The 18734-nt window shown below is 45.4% G+C and overlaps 1 protein-coding gene across 1 annotated transcript in view; it reads left to right on the forward strand.

Moving 5' to 3' along the window:
- LOC126335023 (frizzled-4) overlaps nt 1-18734 on the forward strand; it is a gene marked incomplete at its 5' end in the record, with an annotated part of 385645 nt that overhangs the window by 328339 nt on the left and 38572 nt on the right. The window contains one exon of the mRNA XM_049997862.1: nt 10045-10211. Within this exon, the coding sequence (XP_049853819.1) occupies nt 10045-10211 (167 nt within the window). The remainder of the gene's footprint in view (nt 1-10044; nt 10212-18734) is intronic.

The following is an 18734-nucleotide window of genomic DNA, read 5'->3' on the forward strand; positions in this document are numbered from 1 at the left end:
ATTGCTGCGAAAGGTGGATATACACTGTACTAGTGCCGACATTGTGCATGCTCTGTTGCCTGTGTCTGTGTGCCTGTGGTTCTGTCAGTGTGATCATGTGATGTATCTGACCCCAGGAATGTGTCAATAAAGTTTCCCCTTCCTGGGACAATGAATTCACGGTGTTCTTATTTCAATTTCCAGGAGTATATATATATATATATATATATATATATATATATATATATATATATATATATATATATATATATCAGTTCATGACATCCAGTCTTACAAATTTCCTTTTTATGACGGACACCCGTCCAGATCGTCCGCTCTTAAAGCTCTGCCATCCATCTCCCCACATACACCACTGCTGGCGACTCACCTCCAACTGCCCAACGCCAGTGTTGCCAACTCTAAAAAACCCGAGTTGCTAGATTCAATATCAAAAGTCGCTAGAAAGTCGCTAAAACTGATTCTACTAGGGGTGTACTGAAAATTTCGTGTTGTGAATGCTGTAATAAGCCAGTGTGTGTGTGTGTTGGGGGGGGGGGGGGGAGGAATAAAATATTAATATAAATTGTCTCATACGTATTGCTATATTAAATGACGCATCCTTGCAACAACATACATATAAAATACTCTACAGTTTAATTAATGTTATCATAATTGACGTAATACATAAATTGTTGTCCGCAGCTCGTGGTCGTGCGGTAGCGTTCTCGCTTCTCACGCCCGGGTTCCCGGATTCGATTCCCGGCGGGGTCAGGGATTTTCTCTGCCTCGTGATGACTGGGTGTTGTGTGATGTCCTTAGGTTAGTTAGGTTTAAGTAGTTCTAAGTTCTAGGGGATTGATGACAATAGATGTTACGTCCCATAGTGCTCAGAGCCATTTGAACCATTTTTGATAAATTGTTGTTTCAATCACAGTAGTCAAATATACTTGAAATATACAACTATATTTGTAACAAAAGACAGCAAGAACTCAAATTAGGTTACAAAATATATACATACCGGTATGTGAGCTATTCATCGTCGTCACTCAGAAGATCGAATAACTCTTCTGTTTCATGCTCTAACAGAACTGTAGTTGATGTAGAGGGTTGAACGTCGCTCAAAAGATGATGTTGCAGTTCGACTGGTTTTGTCGCAAAAGAGTTACTTTTATTCGTTTCAATAAGTCCAATACGTCTGACGGTATGTCAAAAGATGCACAATCTTTATTTTGTTTCTTCAGCTGGTCTCTCAATATGATCAAAGCATTAATTGTCTTTAACGATAATATGTTACGTTGTTTAGTTTTTATAATGTTCATAGAACTGAATATTCTTTCCACTTCTGCATTTGAATGTGGTAGCATAGAACAGTCATTGCTAGCTGTGAAATAAAAGAAAAAGGATTATCCCCTGCGGCATTTTTATACTGCAAAACCTCACTCCAAACTCGAACAGTGTTAGTAGTGTTATTCCACCTAATGAAGTTGATATTATGCCATTCTTGCAGCATACCGTCTATGAAATCGCCACTAAAACCCAATTCTTTGGCTACATCCGTTACAGCATTATTTTTATTCACTTTTAGTGTTTCTTCAACATTCAGCATTGCCATTTTTTTCAGGATCGTAACGTTACTGGGCAGTCTTTGTTGAATTTCTTTTACGAGTTTCAGACTAAACTGAATGCATCTCTTCTTCAAATAAACTTTATTTTCTTCAGACAAACTTGACTCAGACAATTTCTGTTCAAGCATAAAGACAAGGTTCGGATTTGGGTACATACATTCGCTTGGAACTGGTGTTGTCAACAAATCAACAGTAGAAAACCTAAGTTTTGTCCGGGTGACTGCAAGAGAAATACAAGTGTATCTACTAACTTAGTGGGGTCATTGCCTTCTTCTTCAAAAGCTTTTATTTCTATTTGTACGTCTCTTAAAGCATGTTTAAGGTAAAACATGTAAAGATGATTTTAGTCGTCACAATACATCTTGTACAAAAGATCGCCAGTGTAACAATTGTCTTGAGCCATGGCAACTGAAAAATGTAGCTTTAGTTGTTCCCACTGCTCCAGAATTCTTCGTATTGCTGGTTCAATTGGAAGCCAACGTGTTGCACAGACCTTCAATATTTTTAGTGCCTGTTTTCCACAATTTATTGTCTCATAAACCTCTTTATATTCCTCTTGTCTTTTGGATGAAATGGAGTACCAATTTTAGGTTTCCCGTGCGAGAAACTCTATGTTTCTAGGTATGGTATTCACTGAGGCGTGCGAAACTGGAAGCTGAAGAGAGTGACAGATGCAACGGATCAATACCAAATGCTTCAAACCATATTCTCTCTTGAGTTGTTCGAAAAGCCCATTGTTTATTCCAACCATTGCAGAAGCAATATCTGTGCCAATTCCTGCCATATTAGCGATTGGAAGTTAGAGATCTTTCAAAGAATTCACAAGAACAGCAGCCAGATTTCTTGCATCTGAAGTTTCTACTACAGCGAGTTTGAGAAATGCTGATGTAATGGTTTGGTTGTTTACACTATCGTACCGTATAACGATACCTAGCACTTTAGATACTGATACATCTGTGGATTCATCTATTAGTACACTGTATTTCTGAGTACCTATATCTTCAACCAATGCTTGTGTAAAATATGGAGCCAAAACTTCAGTTATAATGTTAGTGCACTTTGTGCGATGTAATTTCATATTTTTAGCGCCCTCATCACCGGAAAACACCTTCTTGCACAGTATTCCTAAATCATCTACAGATAAAATAGAACAATGTTCAGCAATAAATAAAGAAAGGGCGCCTTCCGCTCTGCTTGCTATTCTAACTGTAGTTTTCGGAACAATTTTCACAGGTAAGGTGGTTTGTGTTTTTCTTTTTAAATCATTTTTTTGTTTATGCTTAATAGTTTTCGAATGCTTTCTAATATCACACAGTTTAGCATAAAACTCTGTTGCACATCTTGCCTTGGATAAGTCTCCAACGACTGGTTTCAGCCACCCATTGAATTCAGGTTCTGCTTCCAACGCATGCCGATATTTTTGAGCGTACTGCACCTTCTTCTGCGGTAAATCCATTATGTAAGCCACCACAACATAAGGTTCACCAATTTATAATCACTGAAAATACATTAAAACTCAGGCGAACTAGAGGTCATGAAACAATACTCACTCGGTAACTCGATATCAGTCATATTGTTCATTGTTTAAAACGTAATAATGTCTGAGAAAGCCCCACCGAATTGTTCTTGCGTTACCACTGTTCATGTGGTAATAATTTGACTGCGAGTTAACATTTGGAAAAATTAGAGGTTGCTGGGCAGAAATGTATTTTATTATACTTAATATTACTTTTTTTTGTCAATTCGAAAAATAAAAGGAGATCAAAAGTTGAAGAATTATAGATCGATGCGCTATCGACGATAACAGGCTAGTGGGTAATGAATGATGAATTGTTCTATAGTCAAGGTTTTCTTACTCGGTAGGCAATTCCCACATTCAGGTTTACTAAATGCTGAACAATGCAACATGATCTGCTAAGAACTTAACTTAGTAAATCTAGAACAAAGTCAGTGTAGTACCCATTCTATAGTTAAAATCGTAGTTTTGTGTTTGAAAATACTCGCACAAAATGGTTTTCATTTGTACTTCAAAAGTCGCCAGTACTCCAAAAGGTTCCTGATAAGTCGCTAAATAATTTTTGTCGCTAAGACGAAGGCAAGAGTCGTCATTTCTAGCGACAAAGTCGCTAAATTGGCGACACTGCCCAACGCTACGCGATGTTCACATCCAACTGCCCTACACTACAATAGCGAATATTCGAACAATGCCAACCAGCCACAGACTGCACACAGCAGTCAGTGATTTTCGTACAGAGCGCTACGTGACGTTACCAACATAAAAACCTAAACAACCTACTTACAACTTAACGCCATGGAGAATAGATTACGACTCTACTTCACTCCCTCCGTAACCACTGCTTATGTGACTGTGTGATGTGATTTCACAAACTCCTTCATTCTTGGTCCGTTTTTCTTCGAGGAGAGGACACCTCGCGGGTGTTTTAGGGACGTAGTGATACCTACACACTCTAAGGACTTCCTTGTGCAACACTTGATACAGCTTTGAAAAAAACGCAATTGTGTCATCACTATTTTCATGCAAGATGTGGTGACACAACATGCCGCTTGTCAGGGGACAGATTTTCATCGAGAACCCTTTGATAACAACCGCATGAACTCTGGGCAGTTTCAAAAGTGTGGCCTTCCAGACTACGCGCATACCGCATGTGACCTCTGGTTGTGGGGATATCTGACAGATCGTGTCTATCAACGATGTATCCAGACTCCTCCTGATTTGAAGGATAGTATACTAGATATGCTGCGAGCAACTGTTGTCCATGTTGTGTTACTGTTGCAGAACGTTGATGAGTCGGGAGGTCATACTGAACGCCTGTAGTAACTTGTGACCACATCCTAATAAACGTATCAGAACTACCGTTATCATGTGTGTGATCGTTCCTCCCCTTTACTCTCACACCACATTCTAACTGCTTACAGCGCCATATTTTCATCTGGTGGCAGAAAGTGGAACTACGATTTTTTTAGGATACTAGGCGTGCGCACCGATTAATGAGCATACCGACGATGTTTCAGCATCCTGCGATGAATACAGCTCACACTGCAGGACTCAGAATACCGACAGTTTGATCATAAGCTTCAAAAGTGGTTCAAATGGCTCTGAGCACTATGGAACTTAACATCTGAGCTCATCAGTCCCCTAGAACTTACAACTGCTTAAACCTAACTAACCCAAGGAAATCACATCTGTCTCCGTTTATATGTCCACCATGTTTTTCTCTAATTGTCTTCATTTGTTTCTTTTGTGTTTCTCTATGGCCAAAGAGCGGCGTAGTGTGCTGCTGCTGGCCTGCCTGCAAGAGGATTAAAAATAACAATAAAGAGAAAAAAAGAACATCACACACATCCATGCCCCAGGCAGGATTCTAACCTGTGACCGTAGCGATCGTGCGCTTCCAGACTGAAGCACCTAGAACCTCTCGGCTACAAAGGCCGGCCTGATCATAAGAACCTGGTGATTCAAGGGCATTGGAGGTTGCTTCTCTGAAGCGAAAAGAAATGAGACGATCACGGAATGTGTGCAAGGTCGATATCTGAAAGAATAATCTCTCTCTCGTTCGTCTCACGTTGGCCGTGTTTTCGCGGTCGCCACGGCAACAGCAGGTGGGGCGACACGCCCTGCCGGAGCGCCGATTCCCACGCAGCCTGCGCTTTCCCCAGAGCCCGTGGCGCCGCCGAGGCACGCCACACATTCCCGTCTCTGTCTGTCCCGGCCTGGCGCCAAACGCGACCCGTTTTTTTGTCGCCCGTGGCGGACCAGAGGGGGAAAAACTGTTTTGCTTTCCGTCCGGTGGGAGATTAATTTCGGCGCCGACTGATGCCCTCTTCCGCTCCGTCCCACGACTCGCAGCCGGGTCTGTAGCTTCACGTCCCGTCTACGTCCGCGTCACTAGAAAGCCCCTCCCGGAGATCCGAATGGGGGACTATTCCGGAATCTTTTGCCAATGGAGAGATCATCATGACACTTCTTCAACTACAGGCCACATGTCCTCTGGATACACGTTACGTGTCTTTAATGCAGTGGTTTCCATTGCCTTCTGCATCCTCATGTCGTTGATCATTGCTGATTCTTCCGCCTTTAGGGGCAAATTCCCACCCCTAGGACAAGAGAGTGCCCTGAACCTCTATCCGCTCCTTCGCCCTCTTTGACAAGGCCGTTGGCAGAATGAGGCTGACTTCTTATGCCGGAAGTCTTCGGCCGCCAATGCTGATTATTTATCAAAAATTAGGCAGTGGTGGCTATCGAACCCGGACACGTTTTGATTATGAATCAAAGACGCTACCCCTAGACCACGGGTCTAGATAATGAGAAAGAAGGAACCACCCTAGTTATTTAGGATACCCCGGAAAAACCTAAAAACGGACGGTCACTCAGGCAGCCAATGGGGGATGCTTCAAGACAGACCCATGCTGCTTGGGATTGGTCCTGCTTATTCACGTCGCACGTATGCCGCAACGTTGTGATACGTGTGCGACCGCATCGCGTTCCCGCGGCCATTGGAGGCTGCAAATGATGTCCGCGAACTACACACGAGTTCTCGTAGTGGACTAGTGTGAGTTTTATAGCAGTCACGACATAGATCCCGCAAATAACAAGATTTATTGTGGTAGTTAATATTTCGCACACCGTACACTCACTGTTCCTTAAATACATCTTCCAATCTCCATAATTCTTCGTACGTCCGGGCACCCACGATGGTCTAGAAGCAAACCGAGTCATGCGAAAGCAGCTTGGGGGAGCCAATCGCACGACGGGTCACGCCAGCACGATAGCTTCAATTAGCTTCATCTTCCTCTCATGCCCGCCTTATTTTCGTACTGTTGTTTGACGTATACACCATAGTGCCAGCATATAAGGATATAAAAAGTACGAAATGGCTTGCAACAGATCGTAAATCGCCGCATAGTAAATGACAGTGCCCACAATTACTGCGGAATGAAAGGTAAGGAATAGTAAGAACACACTAACTCATTCTAAACTGAAGTAGTTACCTGGTGTTGGTTTCTGCATGTTCATCTGCATCTATTCCCCATAACCCACATCGCGTTGTGGCGGAAGGTATTTTTGATATCCTCTTTCCAGTTCCATTTGTGAATCGTGTGCATGGGAAGAACGGCGTTCGAAAGCACAAGGTATTGGTTTATGTGCTGTCGTCTTGTGGTGAAAGAACTTCCCCGAGAATATTTTGTTATTACCATCAGTTAGTCAGAAATGTGTGGAATAATTTTAGTTCAAAAATTGATTCATTAAGTACAGAGGGTAAATAGAACAATTACCTCTTGAAATTTTAAAAAGTGAGTGGATCCGAGATAATATTTCGGAGGCGAATGCCGGTCGACTACCTTTTAAGCAACAGCAAATAGATGTGTTCGTATAAGCTGGTTGCTTTGTAACAATATTTTATTGGATACATGCCAGGATTACTGAACGACTATGACATACCTCTTTGTATTTAGTACTATGTAATGTTGCATCTAATTCTTTCACCATCCGTAAATACATACGTAATATGATACACACGAGATGTTGATCAATAATGTTGTATCCGGATACTATCAAGTTCTTTCTCTTTGTTGACAGCATAATCTTGTAATTATGCAGTTTTAAAGAGAACTGACAGTCATAACAGCAACTGGAAATTTATTCCAAATCCTGGTCTAACGATGGTGAAAGTGATAGTGTTTCCGTTAAGACTGGTTAATCTGTAACTACGAGAAAGAGAACGTTTGAGTTGTAACTATAGGTTTACTTAGCTCTTTAATATTATAAACACTGGATTAGGATCCAGTTGTCGTTCATTTTTATGCTTTTAACAGATTTAAAGATCTCCCATTCTGCCAGAAACCGTTCATTATGGAACCGCGAGACCGCTACGGTCGCAGGTTCGAATCCTGCCTCGGGCATGGTCGTGTGTAATGTCCTTAGATTAGTTAGTTTTAAGTAGTTCTAAGTTCTAGGGGACTGATGACCTCAGCAGTTAAGTCCCATAGTGCTCAGAGCCATTTGAACCAACCGTTCATTATGAGATAACTGAACAGCGAATAAAACATATTTTCTGTAAATTAGGATCGCGGATCCCTCCTGAGCGACAAGTACGTCCTGTAGCAGGTGCTGTCCTGTAGAAAATGCCGTCGTCAGAGAGCTGCTGATCATATCTGATTAATCTTTTATGTACTTTTTAAACTGATAGAGCTCCTACTTTTCTCGGTTCTGCTTTCGTTCGGCATGCGCCGTCGACTGTAACGAGTTCTACTAGTTCTTCTACTTTCTAAAATGCCTCACTGCACGCTATTTTACGCTACTCAGGCAGTCGAACGTGTGACCATGCAGTTTGCAAGAGACAAAGTCTACTCTGAAATAAGCAGGTACTCTATATTCTGACACCTGCTGTCTGATGGCGTCCTGTGATGGTGCTTGTTACTCGTAAGCACAACGCGTGTAGTGCAGGAACAGCACTTCTGCCGACCTGTTAACTCGTCACCTCATCAGCGTTTTCAGTTCAGAAGAACCACGTGTTGGACGCAGTTGTCACCGAAGAGTTATCTGCTGTTACCATTTGAAGCGGAAGCGAAAGTGTGCGCAAGAGTGGTTCTCAATCGAGTTCTTTAAACTGCTAACCTGCCGATCGTGGGAGAAAGCTGCCAGCAGGTAGGAATGGCGCCAAGCAGGCGCCAGCTGTGGGCAGGCATTTCTGGCGACAGCAAACGGGCCACTTCTCCTGCTGCGTCCGCCCAAAGTCGGTACTGAGCGACGAGCCGCAGTCGGAAAGGACTGCGCATATCTTTGCCTTCAAATACATCCCCTTCGGCATAAATGCCAATTTTTTGTTTGTTTTTCATTTGCCTGGACTCTGACGATATTCATTTCTAACACACACTGATGAGCCAAAACACTATTGAATGCTAACCCGTCGTCTTTTACTTGTGGAAGCTCTTGGTGGGATCAGCTTCGCAAAGTATCTCTTTTCCGATTCTCTAAATCCCAAGGATGACTATACAGGTACAGGTACAGTGTACGTTCGCATGTCTGGAACAAGTATCGAACATAAAATTTCTGATTAGAGGGACAAATTTATTTAAATCTTAATGAATTAAACTTCTGAATAGGAGCCACCTCACAGATCATTTGATGATATAATAAGATACCAATCCATATATTGGATGTACAATAATCATGATAAATTTCGTTGAAACATTATTAAGAGGAGACGCAAAGAGACGTTTTAAGGATCCTGACTAGGAAGCGGAATGGGGCTGTGACATGTAATAGGAACGAATTTAGCAATAATTAACATTTATTTCCTCATTAAAAGTAACACACAAATGGCTCTGAGCACTATGGAACTTAACTTCTGAGGTCATCAGTCCCCTAGAACTTAGAACTACTTAAACCTAACTAACCTAAGGACATCACTCACATCCATGCCCGAGGCAGAATTCGAACCTGCGACCGTAGCAGTTGAGTGGTTCCTGACTGAAGCGCCTACAACCGCTCAGCCACAGTGGCCAGCAGTAACACACACAAAGATATCAAGTAAAAACATAGTTACTTGGAATGCTGGCGCGTGAATCTCGACACTTGGTACAATATGCAACGCAACAACTGGACCGAGGACCGCGCGACTGCTACAGTCGCAGGTTCGAATCCTGCCTCGGGCATGGATGTGTGTGATGTCCTTAGGTTAGTTAGGTTTAAGTAGTTCTAAGTTCTAGGGGACTGATGACCTCAGATGTTAAGTCCCATAGTGCTCAGAGCCATTTGAACCATTTTCAACTGGACCGACACGTGTGGGGCAAATCTGCTAAAATACTGATTACTATTTATCAAGATCATACACACCTCGTTCACACTGACCACTCACACAACGAAAGACAGGATTTAGAAGAAAGTTTTCCTACTCCACATGTAAGCTCACTGGGACAGAGCGCGACTAGCTTTAGCGGTCAATTTCAGAGAACAAGGCCCGCTTCCGAAACTCCGTACAACTCTGTAATTTTGTAAATAAATTTGCCGAGCACGAGCAGATCTACTTCGCGATGAAACCCAGCCTTCAGTTCGAACACTAGAGTTGTTTACGTCAAATTTGAGCCTCGTGGTTGGCAAAGAATTGCACGTGGTGTTCCAGAGTACGGGCTGCTAAGGCCGTGGGAAATGAATACTGAATTTGAGAGGCCTGTGTATTGCTGATTTGCATTTATCTGTCGGCACGTCAGTGTTACTGTGTTGAGGCAAGTGTGTGGTAGCATAAATTTTCTTGTTGTAGTGGGTAAGTGGAGTTGAGTTTTCAGGTGTGTGTGTGTGTTGTGCTGATTTCTGTAAGTTGAACTTATAACTGTTTGCCGGCACGTCCGCAGCCCCTTGCTGCTGGGCTCGTGGCCGTGTGTACAGCAGTGGGCGCTGACGCCAGCGGTGTGCCCGCAGGTGGGTGGTGCTGTGCCTGTCGTGGTTCCTGTCTGCGGGCGGCGGCTGGTCTGCGGAGCGCGTGCAGCAGCAGTCGTCGCTCTTCCACCTGGCGGGCTGGGGGCTGCCCGCCGTCTGCACCGTCGCCGTGCTCGTCCTCAGGCACGTCGACGCCGACGAGCTCACAGGTAGGCGGCGCTTTACTCTCTCCTGCCAGTCTGCCGCGAACTGGCGTGGCGAGGCCGTGGCCGTGCAGACATACCGGCAGATTGTTACAATAAGTGAGATAAATACACTACTGGACATTAAAATTGCTACACCAAGAAGAAATGCAGATGATAAACGGGTATTCTTTGGTCACATATATTATACTAGAACTGACATGTGATTACATTTACACGCAATTTGGGTGCATAGATCCTGAGAAATCAGTACCCAGAACAACCACCTCTGGCCGTAATAACGGCCTTGATACGCCTGGGCATTGAGTCAAACAGAGCTTGGATGGCGTGTACAGGTACAGCTGCCCATGCAGCTTCAACACGATACCTGAGTTCATCAAAAGTAGTGGCTGGCGTATTGTGACGAGCCAGTTGCTCGGCCACCATTCGTCTCACGTTTTCAATTGGCGAGAGATCTGTAGAATCTGCTGGCCAGGGCAACAATCGATCATTTTCTGTATCCAGAAAGGCCCGCACAGGACCTGCAATATGTGGTCGTGCATTATCCTGCTGAAATGTAGGTTTTCGCAGGTGTCGAATCAAGGGTAGAGCCACGGGTCGTAACACATATTAAATGTAAGGTCCACTGTTCAAAGTGCACTCAATGCGAACAAGAGGTGACCGAGACGTGGCACCCCATACCATCACGCCGGGTGATACGGCAGTATGGCGATGACGAATAGACTCTTCCAATGTGCGTTCACGTCGATGTCTCCAAACACAGATGTGACCATCATGATGCTGTATACAGAACCTGGATTCATCCGAAAAAAATGACGTTTTGCCATTCGTGCACCCGGGGTCGTCGTTGAGTACACCATCGCAGGCGCTCCTGTCTCTGATGCAGCGTCGAGGGTAGCCGCAGCTATTGCCTCCGAGCTGATAGTCCATGCTGCTGCAAACGTCGTCTAACTGTTCGCGCAGATGGTTGTTGTCTTGCAAACGTCCCCATGTGGTGACTCAGGGATCGAGACGTGGCTGCACGATCCGTTACAGCCATGTGGATAAGATGCCTGTCATCTCGACTGCTAGTGATACGAGGCCGTTGGAAACCAGCACGGCGTTCCGCATTACCCTCCTGAACCCACCGATTCCATATTCTGCTCTAACAGTCATTGGATCTCGAGCAACGCGAGCAGCAATGTCGCGATACGATAAACCGCAATCTCGATAGGCTACAATTCGACCTTATTGAAGGCCGGAAACGTGATGGGTCGCATTTCTCCTCCTTACACGAGCCACCACAACAACGTTTCACCAGGCAACGCCGGTCAGTTGCTGTTTGTATATGAGAAATCGGCTGGAAGCTTTCCTCATGTCATCACGTTGTAGGTGTCGCCACCGGCGCCAGCCTTGTGTGAATGCTCTGAAAAGCTAATCATTTGCATATCACAGCATCATCTTCCTGTCGGTTAAATTTCGCGTCTGTAACACGTCATCTTCGTGGTGAAGCAATTTTAATGGCCAGTATTGTACGTTATGGTGTACTCAACAGGGCGGTGGTGCCGCAGAGAATACTGCGTCACTTTTAGCTCACTGTTGACTGTTGTCGAAGGCGTTTGTGTTTGGCGGAATAAGACTCGAGACTGAACACTTTTCCCGAACTATGGAGACACTAGCAGTATAGAGCCGCACACACTCCCTAATGCCTGACAGGAAACCGCACGCTCTTCCCCCTGTGCTGGCACCGTCCCATATGGGTTCTCAACTGTGGGACGCGGTGGAGCCACGGCAGCGAGCTGCGCTCACGGCCTGCGTCCAGCCGGCTGCTGCCTTCGCGCCGGGCCTCCGGCGAGGCGCTAAGCGGCGCTGACTGGTCGCCAAACACGCGCCGGGTCATCGGCACGGCCGTTAGACAATGCTGCCGGCGCTCGGCTGACAACGCGCTCTCTCTGCGGGTCTCCCCTCCCCCACTCCCCTTCCCCACTCCTCACTTCCCTTCCTGGTCCGTTTTATTTCTGCCGGCCCGCTTTTTGTTTGACAAGCCGTCTCGCATTGGCAGCAAACAGCTTTTCGCTGTATACGATTGGTCACTCCGAAAGAGTCGAAAAATAAATCCGATTTCTGTTTTTTCCGAAAACAGACGTCACGTCTTCCCAAAGTGCTCTTCTTCATACTGACGCTTCTTCTCTAACCACTTAGTGAACCGTACACAATACGGTTATCTTGGGAAGTTTGCTCTGGAACGTTCCGTAAGCAGGGATCTTATTTCAAGGAATCGGAATGGTAGCCACGGACTATTTCTTTCGGTGTTAGACACAGTAGCCAAGGACGATTTCTTTAGCTATTATATACAGCAAGAGATCGTTTTTGCCCATATCTGGTGTGTGAGGTGTATTCTGCACTCCTCAAAAAAATTTGTTGTCACGTCACCGGTACTGCTCCTATTTACTGGTTGCCGTAACTAAAGTTCCTAGTACCTAGCAAAATTACAAAAAAATGGTGCAAATGGCTCTAAGCACTATGGGACTTAACATCTGAGGTCATCAGTCCCCTAGACGTAGAACTACTTAAAACTAATTAACCTAAGGACGTCACACACATCCATACCGGAGGCATGATTCTAGCCTGCGACCGCAGCAGCGTGGTTCCGGACTCTAGTGCCTATAACCTCTCGGTCACAGCGGCGGGCTAGCAAAGTTACAACTGCTTCTCTCATACGTAATATACTGTCCACCCACGACAACGATTTAGTTGTTGGTGAGTGACCCACGTCCACAGCAATAGCGCAGTCTAATTTTCCCATATCCATCCTCAACCTCAGCTGCATAGTGAGACAACAGCTGATCAATACACACTGAAGCGCCAAAGAAACTGGTACAGGCGTGCGTATTCAAATACAGATATGTAAACAGGCAGAATACGGAGCTCCGGTCGGCAACGTCTATATAAGACAACTAGTGTTTGTCGCAGTTGTTAGTCGTTTACTGATGCTACAGTAGCACGTTATCAAGATTTAAGTGAGTTTTTACGTGGTGTTATGGGACACAGCATCTCTGAGGTAGCGATGAAATGGGGATTTTCCCGTACGACCATTTGGGTGAATATCAGGAATCCGGTAAAACATCAAATCTCCGACATCGCTGAGGCCGGGAAAAGTTCTTGCAAGGACGGGGCCAACGACGACTGAAGAGAATTGTTCAGCGTGACAGAAGAGCAACCCTTCCGCATGTCGCTGCAGATACCAATGCTGGGTCATCAACAACTGTCAGCGTGTGAACCATTCAACGAAAGAATATCGATATGGGCTTTCGGACCCGGAGGCCCACTCGTGTACCTTGGTGACTGGAAACATTTGCCTGGTTGTGGATGGACGTGTAAGGGTATGGAGACAACCTCATGAGTCCATGAACCCTGCATGTCTACAGGGAACTGTCGAAGCTGGTGGAGGCTCTGTAATGGTGTGGGGCGTGTGAAGTATGAATGATATGGGACTCCTGATTCTGACAGGTGACACGTACGTAAGCATCGTGTCTGATCACCTGCATTCGTTCATGTCCATTGTGCATTCCGATGGACTTGGGCAATTCCAGCAGGACAATGCGACACCCCACACGTCCAGAATTGCTACAGGGTGGCTCCAGCAACACTCTTGCGAGTTTAAACACTTCCGCTGGCCACCAAACTCCCCAGACGTGAACATTATTGAGCATATGTGGGATGCCTTGCAACGTGCTGTTCAGAAAAGATCTCCACTCGCTCGTACTCTTACGGATTTATGGACAGCTCTGCAGGATTAATGGTGTCAGTTCGCTCCAGCACTATGCCAGGTCGTGTTGCGGCACTTGTGCGTGCTCGCGGGTGCCTACACAATATTAGGCAGGTGTACCAGTTTTTTTGGCTCTTCATTGTAGGAGAAGTTATGAAGTGTTTGTATCTTTCTGTTCAAAGTGTTCAAATGCGACAAGAAACAGTATAACGTTGCAGCTTCAGCGGAAAGCGTTGACAAGTACTGTGCGTGGAATAACATGGACTGCCCTGTTGTGGGAAGTAGTGATAACGCCGTCAGCCGTGTGTCTATTTAAGCAAACACGACCTGTTTCGGTGGTCCGCCGCACCGTCACAAGGCTCTGTTTTATGGCAAACATTGTTCCTATAACCAACTGTACACAATACCGTAAAACAGAATAGAATCGGCGCCCTCACATCTCTTCATACGTAGTGTAGCTAGCACAACCCAGTGGGCGCCTCTTTAAGTTGATTCCACTTATAGTATTTAATTTTTCGTAAATGGTTCAGAAACGATGCCTGAAAACGTATTTTTCACCATTGGAAACAACGAAATAAACAGGAACTATAAAAATAGGAAGTATGGAAGTAACAACTTTCTGGTATATAAGCCAATGAAAAGATTAATACAGGATCTATCTGAAGTGAATGTAGAAAATGAGAAGGCTGGTAGAGTGGGTCATAACAAGCATATTTCACACAGCAACCATGTCAGCATCCCTTGGCGTATGGCGCTGTGAGTCGCTGAACAGCACCGGACGGTGCCGTGAGGGTAGGCACACAACATGTCATCCGAGCCGTCATGGTAGCAGGTGTGTGGTGCAACATTTTCAGTGTATTTGCTCCCGTCTTCCAGTAAATGTCATCTCTCCAGACTGAATTCCGACTTAACAGCGAAATGTTCGCCGATTCCAGTCTTCCTGACCCTGTTCCGTTCTGGCACACAGTTTCAGACGCTAATATGTCTATTTTGTGTGTTCAGAAAACGAGAACTGGGTATGTATGTTAAACTCACTCACAAATATGCGCACCAGTAAATGTATGAAGTGCGCCTGGCACCAAATAAATCCCAAAATTGTGAGCACAAAGAAGGTGTTGTCAGAAGTACAGGTATGTAACATACAATATAGTCTAGTAAATATTTCATAAACATAGGTTATTACCCAAAGATATTTCAATCTGCGGGTGCCAGTTTTTGACCTTGCACATTCAGTCCGTAAAGGGATTGTGCGCTGATAACCCTGACCTTCAGCGCCCGTTCACCCATAGCTTTTGGGTCAAACTGAAACAGGTATTATTGGGTTCACAACCAATTATATTAGGATAGGAGATCAGTTGTCGGAAAAGCATATTTTTTGTGTTATGGACATGCACAGCGTACACCACATAACAACAACAACATAGCTCATAATAATTGTTCAGAGTGACGTCCGCCAGCATGACAACGGCACATGGAGTTTCACCGCACTCTCCCAGAGGTCCCTCGTGCCTGTTGTACCAGGAGAAAGGCAGCTTGGATGCTAGCATGCAGGTGTTCATCCATTCCACCGTGGTATCATACACCAACATCTTGACTTAGCCCCAGAGGAAAAAGTCCAGGGGTTTGAGATCCGGCGATCGCGCTGGCCATGGGACAGGACCTCCCGTTCCAGTCCGACGATGGGGTACGTATTGTTCAAGTGCTCGCCGATATTAAACATCGATGATGATGATGATGATTGGGTTGTGGATCGCTCAACCGCGCGGTCATCAGCGCTCGTACAAAGTCCCAATTTTTGCACAGCCTAATCTAGCCAATGTCATAAATGACGATGATGATGACAACACAAACACTCAGTCCCCGGGCATAGAAAATCCCCAACCCGGTCCGGAATCGAAACCTGGACGCCGTGATCCAGAGGCAGCAACGCTAGCCACTAGACCACGAGCTGCGGACTTATTAACATCGAAGTGAGCTGGTGCATCGTCGCATTGAACCCACATCCTTTCGCGGAGGAGAATTGTAGAATTGTGGGAGCACATCTCGCAGGAACATCAGTCAAACGGAGGCAACAAGTGTCATATTAGGTGGTCTTGGACAATGCGCGCCCATGCCTTGACAGAGAATTGTTGCTGGTGGCCACCAATGTGGGTGGCGTGGGAACTGTCCTCACTCCAGACATGGCAGTTGAAAATACCGTGACGGTTGAATGAGGCCTCAATCGTGAACAATACAAATTGTAGGAAATTCTGCGATGGATAATCCATTGACATAAGTGAGCGCGGAGCTGAAAATCCGATGGTCACAGTGTTTGCACACGTTTTTGGTGATAGGGGTGAAGTACCTGTTCTACCAGTGCTCTCCGCTCTGTATTCTTTGAAGTGTTCGTTTCAAGTGCCAGCTGAGGGTGCTTATTGCAGGGTTGTCGGCCAACCTCTAGTGTTCGGATCTGTCTTTGGCGGAAACCCTGGCCGGCTCTCTGTGGTGTCAACGACCTCGCTTTTCGTAAGTTGCTTTCTATGGAGATAAACGTTTTCCAATTAGGCTGACGCTTTTGGCGAAAGCGTTCTCTGTGCATTCGTGCTGCTTTAGGGGTAATGTGTGCCAACCCCTTTGACGTGTAGCACTCAGTCTTTGACTATGAGTCATGCACTGTACCATAGTAACACACATCATCTTGGACACATTACAAGCTGTCAGGTGCTATGAACAACTGACACCAGCGATGTGCGTGCGGAGCAGGTTAATTCGTTGGTGCGATGCATGTTGTCGTCACATGACAGACGTGCTGTGAGTTACGTTGTATACCGTATGTCTGTCTGGTGGTCAGTTGTGTACGCAGCAAATCACCAGCTGCCTGTCGCAGTGTGTACAACAGACACCCGGGATCTTTGCGAGAGTTTGAAAGAACTGCATGCGCCATTGCAGTACGTGCATTGAGACTGGCGGTCATCACGTTGAACAGTTACTACGAGCTACGTTGTTGTTATGTGGTGTACGCTGTGTATGACTATAACACAATAAATATATATTTCCGACCTGGTTCTCTGTCTCAATATAATCGGTTGTGGACTCACTATCACCTGTTTTAATTTGTCTCTCTATGTTTGAGACGGTATGTTTGTACGACGGTGTATTTGTACAATTCTCCAGCGTGAACGATTTCTTGAGCATGAACTTTAAAACTTCGGCTTTCGTTTTGCTATGCCACAGCAGATTGGCCAACAGGTAACTGGATGGAAGCTTAGCGACTGTACATAGGGCCACAATTTTCTTGGGTTCTGTGCCAGATCTTTTGATAAGATGTAACTGTGGTAGCTGTTGTACACTTCGTGCATGCATTTTTTCGCAGACGCACGAATCTCTGCTAAGCTTTGCTTGTCATCATTTGCGCGTTCTGTTTTGAACCGTGAGTGCAACAGCCTTTGCTTCCTCAGTATTTTTCTAATTCCGTTACTAAACCCGGTGGGTTTTTTGCATCCTTAATCCACTTACTAAATGCACTTACTGGACACATTATTCTCCGGACCGCTATTTACGATCTGCTTAAACTTTGCCCATAATTGCTTTATGTCCATCTTACAGGAAATAAGTGATGTCAATTCATCGTCTAAGTGAGATACTAAAACCACTTATGTTTTCTTTCTATCACAAATGCTCCCCTAGCCTTTTTGACTGATTTATTAACTTTCGTAACCACAGTTGTTGTAATGACATCATGGTCGCTAATCCCCGTTTCTGTACTGACGCCATCGATAAGGTCCAGCTTATTTATGGATACAAGGTCTATAATATTTCATTTGCGTATGGGTTGCCCAACTAGCTGTTCAAGACAGTTTTCAGAAAACGTGTACGAAGGTATTTCGCACGACTGTCTGTCTCTAGCGCGTGCAGTGAGTCTATAGATTTCCGAATGTATACTCGGTGGATTAAAGCCGCGCCCAACCAGTGTTGTGTGGTCTCGGCATTTACGGGCTGCTGACCACAGACTTTCTATAAATGTGATAGTTCACAGCGGAATCAGGTGACCGGTACAAATATCCAACACTTGACTTGGTTTCACCTAGATCTTCATACGCGATCAGATAACTTCACTTTCACTCTGAACTTCGACATCATTAGAGAATATTTTGTCAACTACAGTGAACACTCACCTTGCTCTGACGTCTGATCTGCCTTTTACAGACACGTTCCATGACTCGCTAAATGTCACACTGTATATCAAGCACGAAGGACAGTAAGTAACTGAAATGAGATCAAAAATGTGTTGCAAGACAGTAACCTGAAATATAGTGCTGCTACAGTGCCAGTAACAACAATTGCTCGAGCTTTCCGCCTCCATTGTTTGTGTGCTCGGTCGGCTAGACGGTCTCCCGCTGGAACAGAAATAGTCGTTTCTGCGAGGCAGCTCGGGCAGTCGGCGCAAAGCAGTGACTGAGTGACTGACGGGTGCTGCTGACGTCACTTAGCGCCCAGTAGACGGCGAGCATAAATCAGGAGCGGTCCAGGCGCATAGGCGCTTGTTGCGCCGCGGCGGACCCGGTTGCTAGCGGGCGCGGTTAACAGGGGCGCGCCGTGCTCCGATCATAAGGAAAACAGTCGGCGCGAGCGGTAAACAGAATGGCCAGCGCGTACCCGTCCTCGTTCCGCGGCAGTCCTTGCGCGCCGCAGCCGCCGACTTATTTTTATCGGCAAGAACTGTGAAAACAAGCAGCGGCCCAGCAGTTCTGCCGCTGTAACTAATAGCCGCAACACGGTGGCCTGGTGTGCAGCGACGCGAC

This window comes from Schistocerca gregaria, chromosome 2, assembly GCF_023897955.1.
Source record: "Schistocerca gregaria isolate iqSchGreg1 chromosome 2, iqSchGreg1.2, whole genome shotgun sequence".
NCBI classification, from domain to species: Eukaryota; Metazoa; Arthropoda; class Insecta; order Orthoptera; family Acrididae; genus Schistocerca; species Schistocerca gregaria.